Raw genomic sequence first — 11,670 nt, forward strand, 5'->3', positions numbered from 1 at the left:
TGTGGAGTCACAGTACAAGTACTTATGAGTCAAGCTGACTCTTGGTAAGAAGAGAACTAATCTGCTAACGCAAATTGCTATCCTAAGAGGTTTTTTACCAAAATGAGAAAATAATATTGAATTTTTAATTATTTATTGACGAGTGATAATAATATACAGCGAGGACGATGAGTTCCAAATACATATTTTTCCTTTCGACTATAAGAAGTAGCTCTGAGGGAGTAACACTTTTGAGGTAATTGAGCATGTCATGGAAGGTGTCAAAATTACAGCATGTTCAGAGTGAGGCAAAGCTGGAGCGGCATTTTTGAGCGTTTTGTGTTTTCTTTATTCATTTGCACTTGTAGACCTTTTTGGTGACTTCGCACTGCTCGCATTCAATTTGGCAACACCACTTGAACTCGCAGTTGCATTCTTCGATCACCTTAAAATTTTGTTAAACTCAATTTAATAAGAAGGCTCACCTTGAATTGCTCTTTGTAGTAGCCTCGTCCACAGCACATTTTCTTACAGCCGTTATCGCCCTCTGACTTTGGATCACACTCTCTTTCAGAAGTGCCCAAAATGTTCTTTTTCCTGTCTGGTTTGCAGAAATTCGGGCTCTTCTGAATCCACCACAGATCATCGTCAGGTAGAACTTTTCGCTTCTCTCGGGTATTCGGATCTTTGAGCTCTACTTCTTCGACAATGTGGCCTCCTACAGTATGTCGTTTCTTGACACTGAGTTTGATCCGCTGAGAGGAATCGTACTTTTCTTTGAGGACATTTCCGATTGTTCGAATGTCTGCCACATCGTGCCAGCATGTTTTTTGATTACAGCTTCCAGACATTCCGTGGCACTTGCAGGTCACCTGAGCTCATTTTGAGAATTGAAATCAAGGAAGAGTACCCTTTACCTTTTTCGTTCGCTCGACAGTGTTTCTACCAGCGTCCGAATTGTGAAGATTCATTTTGAGTTTTGCGATTCTGTGGTGGATTTTTTCTTTTTCTATGCGTCCCTTTTTCTTGAAGAAGTGACATAATTTGTCAGCATCCGGGCTGCGATCGTTTACAGCGCGGAGGCACTTTTCTGACTCGCCATAAGCTTCCATGTCGGCAATGTCGACGAATTGGCGAGCGAAGGTTTTTGCGTAGCCGATGTTGTCACCGCATCTATCCCACTCAGTTCCCTAAAAATTCAGTTAACGATAATACAAGGCCAAAATCTGTAAAAAGGAACTAGGTAGTTAAACCATATTTTTAGTTAAAAACCTAACTCTTAGGTAGAACACTTTACTGTAGCTGTGTAAATGGAAACAATTGTGATTTGGAGTTCTGATCTAATGAAGGCGCTAATTGAATTGATTCCGCGCCAAAAGCAATTTTTATAAATTTAGAAATTTACAGCCAACTGCAAATCCTCTTAAAATTGATTGATCCTCAAGTATATCCTGCTGCTTATTAGCGCAAAAGATCTGAACTTTAATGATTCAGGTTCAATTTCCTCAGTGGTATTTGAAAAACCCATAAACATCGCGACAAGAAAATTGAAGCTTGTCCACCGCCAAAAAATATTTCAAACGCGAGCTGAGCCACTTGAGTTGACCTTTCGACGGCGGAGAATACTGCCAAGGTAAGTTACATCCGCAGATGGTGTTTTATACAACCGAGAGGGAGGCGAGAGTGACAATTTTGAACAGCAGCCACATTTGCCTCTTTCCTGAAGCGCTTTTTTAATCCGGCCACCCGGCGCGCGTGGCATCTTCCTTGATATCGAGATCAAGAATGCCATGTTGTAATTGCCGTTTAATTAATCCGTAAAAGCTATCTCCTCTGCGCCGTAAAAAACTTCACCACTGCCGCCTATGTGGAAGTGATTACTACCTTTCAAACGTATTTATTTGATCAATGAACACTTTAGTGGCTTGTTTTTTTCGCGAAAGGTGAAACGTTTCTGATTGATCACTCCCTATTGCTAGAAAGAATTTAGAAATTAAGGAAGGCAAACCAAAAAAATAATATTTCTCCAAGGCGCGGTATGGCGTTTTGACTTTGCAGGTGTCAGTAGACCCTTATTGTACTGAGCACTCGCTTGTGGATCAATCAAATCCTGCACGGATATTTCAGCAGCTTTGGCTTTGTCTCGCCGACTTTTATAAAATATATAACAATGAGATGCTACTTTCCGGCTGATGTTCGTTCCTGGTCATTTTTTGTATAAGTCTTAATTGAGGTCAAAATAGAGCGTCAAGTTGGACCTTCCAAATAAACTTTTCCTCCGTCTGAGTGCCTCTTGTACCGATCTTGCTAGTCGACGATAATTTGCCTCACACATGTGCCCCCTTCTGAAACCCACAACACATGGGAGCTCATCAATCAAGTAAAAAAAAGAAGCTCCCCAAAAATCACTCCTCCAGCCGCACAAGCGACAATTATTTCGCGGCTTCCACAGGTTTCCTCTCACCCTCAGAATGACAAATGATCGAAAGGGTACTCACCGGTGGTAAATGAAATGGTGCCGCTTGGTAGAACATTCCACTCGATCCGCATTTGCAGGCGGCGAGATTTCTCCGACAGGCCATGGCGAGCTCCCGAACCAGAGATGCGGAGGTTATCGCGGTAATAAATGCGGTTTCTTTCGTCCCTAAAAAGATCGTATTTATGACTTTTTGACCTGTATTGCTCTCTTACCGGCTTTTGCATGGCGACCGTAGATAGTGTCTTTTCTACTTTTCTGAAAATCGGTACAGTTCCATGCTGCGCTATGAAATTGACTTTGACACTCTTGAAGAGCATTTTTTGAAGCCAAATTGACATAGTTCATGTGATCGAGCTAGAAATTCCATAATTTTCTTCACTTCGATCCGGGGCAAACCTTTGACTGACATAGCTGCTCCTGCTTCTTTGTCAAATGTCTGGATTTACAGTTTCTTTTGAGCCAGTTTCTTTCTGGGAGTGACCTAAGCACTAGATTTATGTCTATTCAAGAAGGAACTTCAAAGCAGCTCCCCTCTGAGAGCAAGTTCAAGGATTTAGTTGTATCTTTTTTGATGATTTGTGTGATTCGAAGCATTTTCAATCAAGTTAGAGCAATTTGTTGATTTGCGGTTTTCTTGATCTTTGCGTGCCCTGGTAGAACCAAAAGGGCATCATGTGACCTATGATCGGAAGGGCCATCTTGGGGCGGCGAAAAATAGATCAGTTGATTGTAATTCCTCGACGTTAGCTCGTTTATAACTGTATAAGCGCAGTAAAATGTATTCAGAGGAAGCATCATGCTGAGGCTCCCGCCCCGGGGCAAGTCAATAAGATTAGAATAAAAAGTAAGATTACAATGAAAGAAAAACTGCCAGTAGAACTTAACATACCGGGGATCATAAGGCCAGTACAAACTCCTGAGAAAGAAGTGTCAGTTTTAAAAGTGCTAAAATGTCTCTCAAAAAGGCAAACGAAGAAAATTGCCTTTTTGGCGCTAGAATTTATTCCCAAAAGTTAATACTCACGTCCATTCAGACGAGTGGACAATTGCGGCTAGCAAGAGTAGTAGTTTGTGTCGGATATGTGCCATTTGAATTGGATCAGTTTCCAGACGACCTCATCCGGCTCAGCGTTCTCAGGTTCTCCAACTTAGGGCTGCGGCCAGCTAATTATACTCGGCTTAGGTAAGGTTCGCTGCAGCGCGGTTTTCTTCTGATCCAGTTTTTTCTTCGGCGAATGAACTAAAGATATTTTAATTGAAATGCTGGTGCTGAAAAATCAGAAGTGTTGACGTTTCGGAAACATCTAATTTTCAGAATTTTCGATTATTTCGCCAAGGCAAGCACCTGAGGGAACAAACGTTTTCTGACAAGTTTATCGAGCGATTATTTCACTCACTCCAGGGCACTACGAATATCTGACAACTACTTCCGTCACTTTTGCTCTCGAAGCATTTTCGGTCAAACGAGCTGAAGGAGCAAAAGAACATGAGAAAGTGAAGAAAGTTGACCTTGATCCTCACATTTTGCGGATAAGAAGTAGCAAAGGTGTGAAAGTGTTTCCCGACCGCAATCACGTTTGGTTTAGCCGCTTGCCTGATCACACCAAGTGGTCACGTGAGCCGTGCGCCTTTCGCGCGGGGGATTTGAACAAGTGCCCTGAGCGCGCTAATTGCTTTGAGTCCGACAGCGAGACATTAGGCCACTTGAAACTACAATAATCACCGTCAAGGCCAACATAAGGTTCTTTTTTTATGTAAAATTTGCGAACGCGAGCGCTTCTGTCATCAGTAAATCGACAATATTTGCCTTGACCTCTGAAGTTTTATTGAAAATCTAAGAGTTCAACCGCGATTTTCAAGAATTTTTATGTCATTCAGTTTTGCCACAACTACAAATTTTACGAAGAAAAGCATCAAAAGCATGACAACAGACGCGCTCGTGCGTAAACTTGCCCGTTTACGATTGCATTTTAATAATGCAAGCGCTGTAAAGAGTATCCCACCGCAAGGAGGTGATTTAACTATTCGTTTTCTGCGCAATATTTAATGTCAAAAGGAGCTTTCGTGTTTACGATCTTTCTCAAGCTTCAAGCTCACGATCATGTCTTTCTCAATAGTCTTTAATCTTCAAAGACTATCAAAAATAGTTGAATATCTCCTCTTCCCGGAAAAAAGTATGAAAAAGCGCTGCACCTGAAGTAATATCGCGGCCGGCGCTATCGCTGAAAATACATTTTTTTCGATCAAAGTTTGGACAAGTTCCATAATTTTGTAAGGCGCGTTCTTTCCAACCAGTACCTGGTCGATAGTCTTGGCCATCCCCTTCTCTAGCCAAGCGACCGTAATTTATCAAGCTCAAGAAAAAGGATGAATCACTTGAAAATTGTCATTGTCACCCAACAATGCGCGGCGGACAGTTGCACGCGCTTGGCGGAGGTAATTTTTGCCCCAACAGGAAACGGCCTGTTGAGAAAACGGTTCACTTATAACCCGTTATTATCGGCCAAGTCACTACTTTATAATTACGATTTGTCGTGTACTGCGGCGGTTTGACCTTTTCCGCGCTTTTATTGTAATCCAGAAGAGTTAAAGAAGGATTGCTTTTTGCCAAAAATTAATGATAAACAAATGGGTTTTACTAGAGCTATCCCAAGATTGTCGACAAGAGTCTTGTCACAAGACACTGTTGGTCCAAGACTGCCCCTTATTCAAAAGTTTTGTCGACAATTTTGCAGTCAAAATGTCGACCTTGACGATTCATTTGTCAAGATTTTCAAGAATTCGCCTGGCAAAAATTTCAACCAAAACCAGCAGATAAAGCAGATTTATATTGTAAGAGCAAATCTCAGACTATAAGAATAAATTTACTATTTCTCCACGAAGCCGTTGTTAGCTCAGGTGCGGTGCTGTCCGCGGTGAAAAATGGTAGTGGCGGAAATCATTTATTTTTGAAAGCTTCGAAAAAAAGGGAGAAATTCCGATGCGAATTCCAGCATCACCGCCGGGGCTGAGTACGATTTTTGGCAGCGAAATCAGCGGCTGACCTCGAGGTCCAGCGAAAAAATGCAGCGTTTTGGCACCAGATTGATGAAATCCACAAGCCCTCTTGAAATGTGAATAACTCCGATTCAGATTAAGAAAAGAGAACGATCCCAGAAAACAAGATCCATGAGCGGAAAGACAAAGCGCCTCGGGGGTCATTCTCGGTGCCCAAATTGCGCCTTGAGTACCCTCCTGAAACTATTCTAGTGTCGGCGCACCAAACATCTTGACCTGGCCGATACAAGCGCTTATCGCTCAAAAATATTTGCGCGAGCAATAATAAACAAATTACAGTTTCTTGAGCCGTTCCGACTGTGATTGACACGCGCCGGGGGCTCCCGTTTTCTATTTTTTTTCTTTTCGTTGGCGATTCTCTTATTTTGCTTGTTTCCTGGGCCGCCGACCTTGAGCTATCAAAAAGTACATTTTCGACAAGCTTGATATCTTTGAAAGGCGATAAGGGCTTTGATTAAAAGAAGGTGAATTCCGCCGCCGCCACTGCGGCTTTCTTACAGTCAAATTTAGCTAGAGAGTTGGTGGCACGAAGCAGCTTCTGTTTCTATTGCATTTAAAGAAGAAAGATCAAAGAAACGATTATTTTAAATAAAACTGTCGAGGAAACAAATTTACAACTTCCTAGCTCGATATTCTGACTTTGAATTTCTGAATTGAAAGAACTCCCGTGGCGAGGCGAATCAGACTTCAATGTTGGGAGAGAGTACCCAGCAGGGAACGACGTTTTTATTAGCTGCAATTTCGAATTCCTCGAAAAGCTAGTTTTGGAATTCTGATTCGGAATTGAAGGCAACTCTGTTTCGTAGAAAAGTATTAAAAGAAAGCGTGTACTTATTGTATATCAAATAGAATTACGTTACGAAAGTCAAACAGGTGTCATTGATATGTTTTAAAACGTAAAAAGCAGGGTTTTACACACGTAAGCTCTTGAAAATATTTAATCAACAGCGGAATCCATGTTAACGTGCCATTATGAAGTGCGCCCTATCAAGTGAAGTCAAACAATGATCGAATGGGAAATTCAAAAGGTACTTTTCATTCGGTTTTCTTTCAAAAACTCTGGTTTGCTTTCTTACCTAACAGAAAATTGCAGGTATCTTCAAGTAGATTTTCTTCCGTTGAGTCTCTCTGTTTCGCAGTTTTACTGTTTTAGCTTCCGATTGTAAGTTGTCGATCGAAAAAAGAACTTGGATTTTTCTTTCTTCTTTTTTTTGTGACTTTTACTAATACAAGCTTGAATCTGTTCTGTTGGCTTTGTTGAGCTGCTAAGAAGTTTTTGGAGATAAGCTGGTTTATGGAGACCGCGGTTTTCCGTGCGAGCGCGATCCCGAGCGCCACCGAGTGAGAACGGGCGACGCGCGTTTTTGAGGATTTTATTGGACCGATAATTAATTTCTCTTTGTAAAGGAATTAATGCTGAAGTTCTATATAAGTTTATTGGTTGAAATTACGCCGAGTAAAGTGAATCTTTATAGAGGAGTAATCCTCTATTCATTCATTTTTTTATAATTTGAAATAGCAAGTAAACAGGGATCTAAATTTTTGCCGAAAATCAATTGCGATTGCGATGCGATTGCGACGCAAAATACTCCGAAAATTGCGATGCGATTGCGATTTTTTTCGCAAATTGCGAATTTTTCGCGAGTTGCGATTTTGTCGCTATTTGCGAAATTTTAGCGAAAAAATTAACTTTTCAAAGAATTAAAGAAATTTTTTTGAAGTCAGGCTTTCAATTTAGCCTTTAGAGCACAGAATATATGCTCTGAGTCAAAAAACACTCATGTCAGAATACCAAGGGAGTATTTTGACAAGACCTAAATTCGCAAAAAAATCGCAATTTGCGAATTATTAGCGAAAACTGAGTTGCGATTGCGATGCGATTGCGATTCGATCAAAAAAGTTTTTGCGATTGCGAATTTTCTGCGAAATTTCGCATCGCAATCGCAAAATATTCGCAAATTGCGATTTTCGCGAAAAAATTTAGATCCCTGCAAGTAAACTATCGAAAAGAAATCCAATATTACAAAAGATTAAATTTCATTTATGTATTCAACATTTTTCAACCGAGATGGGTCATCCCATTCCTCTTTTTTATGTTTTGATTTTTGCTATCTTTGCCCTTCAAAGAATAGCCCGAAATATCTGGGGAGGAAAGTTGTGAAAAGATAATTTTACGTTACTGGTTTTTTTATATTATAGTTGCGGAAGCAAGATTGATTGTTTAATTATAATTTTAAAATCTCAAGAATCCATTATCATAAATAACAAGGCTCGTCACGTCGCCATGCTCGTCATGATTTCAAAATAGGTCGAGGAAGCGTGAGTGAATCGCCTGCGGCTGGCACCTGTTCTAACCCTGTGCCCTCCCTTCATCCCTTTTTTTCTTTATCGTCATTAGCACTGTTCCTTTCAAGCTTTTTTCAAGCCCAAATATTTGTTTGTACTTTTTTCAATATCAAATAAAGCGAGTAAAATGTGGATCATTCCTGAGTTTATGCTCCTCAGATTCAAAACAGCTCAGGAAAGGGTTGAAGAAAATAAATTTTCTGAAGAGTTTTGCTCAAGATTTCGACCTATAAGAACAGCCCGCCACGTGCGCTAAGAGATCAAAAATGACAAGTTCAAAGTCGACGGACATAAGAGCGACCATTGTTCTAGACAAATATGGGCACGTCAATTCATTGACATCCCGATGCGCTGATATCATCGGACCTGGAGTCGACGACTTTTTAAAAAATCAAAAATTCACCGACTTTCTCGTCGATTTTTCTGAAGAAGAGCTTGTTCAGGTTTGTCATTTTCAAGCTTAACAAATGATAAATTATATTGTCAGGGCGAATATCTTGCAGAATTCAAGCGCCCAGATGGCCGAATAGTTGGAATTCAATTGACGATCATGCTGAATCTCGTGGATGAATCTGGTGGACTCGTCATTTTCCTCCGTCCTGTTGATCGTTTCATCTTTGAGCTCGTCATCAACGAAGATGGAATCATCCTTGACATGGAAAACGAGCTCGGGGAAATCATACCAGAACTGCAAGACGGAGTGATCGAAGAAATCATAGAAGAAGATCAAATACCGTTTGGAGACAGAAATAAACGACACCCAGTTACAGTCAAAACTCGCTTCGGATACTCAGTAAAGGGGCGCGCTTCTTCTGCGAGGCTCCTTTGACAGAGAAGATGGAAGGGTGTTCATGTACGATGTTGAAATCTTGAAATCAATCTCGGGCAGTTTACGATGCGATAGTCGAGGAAAAATATCGAAGATTGAGGACCCGCTGAAAATCCACGGATTTGCCTCTGACATTTTTCACGAGCAGGTAAAGACCTAAACAGCCTCTAAAAGTGTCTTCTTCATTCACCGATCGTAAAATATTCTCTTCCTTGATTTCATAAAACTGCTCAGGATGTCATGGAGGCAATATCCTTTCCAGAAGACAGTCTCTACGACACTCCAGCTCCAAAGACCCGTCCATTCAGTCCTCTCGCCCAGCGACTCCGACATAGACCGAAACCTTTTGTGAAAAATTATCAAAAATCAAATGCCTCCGGAGAACGTCTTTTCAGCCTCGCACAGGAAGGAATTCTCTAGTTCAGGGAAAATACGAATTATAACAGCTTAGAATTCTCAAAAGCAAAGTGGCTGGTTTGAAATCGTGACTAGGAAGAGGTGTTGATTTCTCTTAGAAAAGATCAATTTCTTTCGCTCTTTTCTATTTCTATCGCTTTATCGTGCTTCTTGCGCGCTTCAGAGTACTACAGAGATGTGAATTTAGTACAGTGAAAGGGATAAGATTTTTTGTCAGTTTCCTATAACTTTGCACCTCATCGTTTGGGCACGCATTACGCGGGCGCGTCCGTGTGGTCAGCCAATCCGGCCGCATCTTCAAACTGATACTGGGACGGGTCTGCCAAGGTCATCTCTTTTTCTCCTCCCTTTTTTCGTTGCCCCAGGGCTCCGTCTCAAAATCATCGAGTTTGCTGGTGAAGAACGAGAGTAATTATCGTTTTACCGGTTCGGGTATCGAGCCTGACTTAGAGAAACCAACAGACCCGGAAAAAAAGCATATTCAACTAAATCGACTTGAAGAAGATTTGAAAATTATGGCGACGAGAACGCAGGTTCAAGATGCAGAAGATGTCAGAATCGATAGAAACTTAGTCTTAGAGAAGAATCGTATGGGTCCAAAATTTGATCGTTTTTTCAAACATTTTACGAATAATCATCGATTGATACTTAAAAATGATGCTAATTTTCGACCCTCTTTGGTATGAAGTTGGCTCTAGAATCGGAACCGGTGGTTATGGCCAGGTTCATTTTCTTCAAGAAAAACGATCAGCTCAAACTGTCCGCGTTGGAAAATTCATTTTGAAGAGCAAAGTACAGAAGTGGTTTCCGCCTGGAAAACCGAACCCGCTACCATTGGAAGTGCACATCTGCTTGAATATGGCGAACAGAAATGTGATGAAGTGTGTGGATTACGTAGACATCGACAGGAACTGGTTTTTGATGGTGATGCACGATCACAACGGAACAGGTTTTATTCGCAGAAAATAATTTGTGATTGTAATGTTGAATTAGATCTCTTTGACTTCATCGAGAAAAACGACGTTGTTGATGAGAAATTGAGTCACAAAATTTTCTCGCAATTGGTCGGAGCCGTGCGTTACTTGTGCAACAAGGGGATAATTCACAGAGATATCAAGGATGAGAACGTCTTGATTGATGAAAATCACAATATCATCCTCATTGGTAATTCAAAAATAAAATGTAGCATCATATTTAAACATGAGTTTTAAGATTTTGGATCAGCGATGCAAGTTTATGGAGACGTAGAAGATGTAATCAGCCCAAGGTTCTGCGGAACGGTCAAATACTGCCCTCCTGAAGCGGTAACGAATGAGAAATTCAGAGCGATGCCTGGTGAGATTTGGGCGATGGGGGTTCTTCTTTATACTGTTCTCCATGGAGGCAACCCTTTCTACGATGTCCAGGAGATTCTTCATTCAAGACTCGAGTTCGATGAACAGTAAGAGACAAAAGATTTGCAATGAATATAAAATTATATCCAGTCTGAGTCCCTTCGTCCAAGACATTCTTTGTGGCCTCCTCAATCGCGATGCTAGACGACGATACAGTCTGCGAGACATTGAACGACACGAATGGGTCAAATCAGGACCAAAGTGAATTCGCATGATAACCTACTGTACATAGTTCTTTTACTTGAAAATTCTTCTGATACTCCCATTTGGAAGAAAATCTGGGTTTTTAGACGTAGAATAAAATGAAAAAAATTCCGCAACGATATTTGTCTCTTCAATCATTTAATTTCTCTTGATCCCAACCCCCGAGTGTGACAATATGAAGAGTACTTGAGCGGTAATCCATTGAGCACTGACGAGAAAGGCACACTTTGGCGAGTAGCAATTTTCTTCTTTACAATGGCATCTATCGGATTCATAAGGTCAGGCGTCAGAGCTCCCGACTCAGGCAGGAATTGTTTTTATTTTTATGAAGCGGGAAGATGCAGCAGGAAGTGAAAAATAGTTCTGGATCGAGAGAGGAGCTTCGTGCTGTTAGGAAAATTTCACCGCCGAGGTATTGTTTCTGTGGATCTTCAAAAATTGAGATTTTTAAGCTCGCCGGTTACTGGAAAAATTACATGTTCAAAAGTCCAATCAACAGTCAATGCATTCGCGTTCCCAAAGCAGCCAAATTTGAAGTAAATAGATAGGCAAATACTTTTTTTAAATTAAAACTTAGCCGTCGAATGTCAACATCTGATGTCAGAACAAGAAGGATGAGCTTTGATGATTTTAAAGGCGGAATAAAGCAACGAAGAAACTCGAACCCCGGTGTTTTTGCTGGAAATATCTACATAAGGTATCAGCTCAGACTTTACTCATTCAGAAAGCTCAATGGTGTGAGTTTGACGATGAGAGTTATGAGTTTATAATCGCTAGCGTAATAATAAATAAAAGCGCTTTGAACTTTCATCAGCGTCGATTATCTTTCACATGACAATTTATAGCCGCCCCTGGTCTCGAAGAACATCATCAACAGAAGACGAAATCAAAAACATTAAAAACGGTGTCATTCTTGAAGTCAAAAATCTCTGCGCACAAAATACATAGTAAATAAGAGATCAATG

General features: G+C 40.8%; 4 protein-coding genes across 4 annotated transcripts; 3 read left to right on the forward strand and 1 right to left on the reverse strand.

Annotated features, from left to right (window-relative positions):
* Window positions 1–125: 125 nt before the first annotated feature.
* LOC145697283 (protein Wnt-4-like) lies at window positions 126–6,766 on the reverse strand. The gene is made up of 8 exons (XM_081774505.1): window positions 6,592–6,766; window positions 3,483–3,698; window positions 2,855–2,939; window positions 2,671–2,812; window positions 2,478–2,623; window positions 897–1,169; window positions 465–851; window positions 126–424 (listed from the first exon to the last, which is right to left on the reverse strand). The coding sequence occupies exons 2-8, from the start codon at window positions 3,545–3,547 to the stop codon at window positions 332–334; spliced, it is 1,191 nt and encodes a 396-aa protein (XP_081630631.1). The 5' UTR covers window positions 3,548–3,698; window positions 6,592–6,766; the 3' UTR covers window positions 126–331.
* Window positions 6,767–8,084: 1,318 nt separating this feature from the next.
* On the forward strand, window positions 8,085–9,704 carry LOC145697996 (uncharacterized). Its single transcript, XM_081775205.1, has 3 exons — window positions 8,085–8,304; window positions 8,349–8,838; window positions 8,925–9,704. Exons 1-2 carry the CDS (start codon window positions 8,128–8,130, stop codon window positions 8,688–8,690), a joined length of 519 nt encoding a protein of 172 aa, XP_081631331.1. The 5' UTR covers window positions 8,085–8,127; the 3' UTR covers window positions 8,691–8,838; window positions 8,925–9,704.
* Window positions 9,705–9,746: 42 nt separating this feature from the next.
* LOC145697985 (serine/threonine-protein kinase pim-2-like) lies at window positions 9,747–10,813 on the forward strand. Its single transcript, XM_081775194.1, has 4 exons — window positions 9,747–10,056; window positions 10,101–10,271; window positions 10,320–10,548; window positions 10,592–10,813. Exons 1-4 carry the CDS (start codon window positions 9,762–9,764, stop codon window positions 10,704–10,706), a joined length of 810 nt encoding a protein of 269 aa, XP_081631320.1. The 5' UTR covers window positions 9,747–9,761; the 3' UTR covers window positions 10,707–10,813.
* Window positions 10,814–11,043: 230 nt separating this feature from the next.
* LOC145711897 (uncharacterized) lies at window positions 11,044–11,653 on the forward strand. Its single transcript, XM_081789585.1, has 4 exons — window positions 11,044–11,117; window positions 11,158–11,241; window positions 11,283–11,402; window positions 11,551–11,653. Exons 1-4 carry the CDS (start codon window positions 11,044–11,046, stop codon window positions 11,651–11,653), a joined length of 381 nt encoding a protein of 126 aa, XP_081645711.1.
* Window positions 11,654–11,670: the final 17 nt, after the last annotated feature.

Source organism: Oikopleura dioica, chromosome 1 (assembly GCF_907165135.1).
Source record: "Oikopleura dioica chromosome 1, OKI2018_I68_1.0, whole genome shotgun sequence".
In the NCBI taxonomy this organism is placed as follows: domain Eukaryota; kingdom Metazoa; phylum Chordata; class Appendicularia; order Copelata; family Oikopleuridae; genus Oikopleura; species Oikopleura dioica.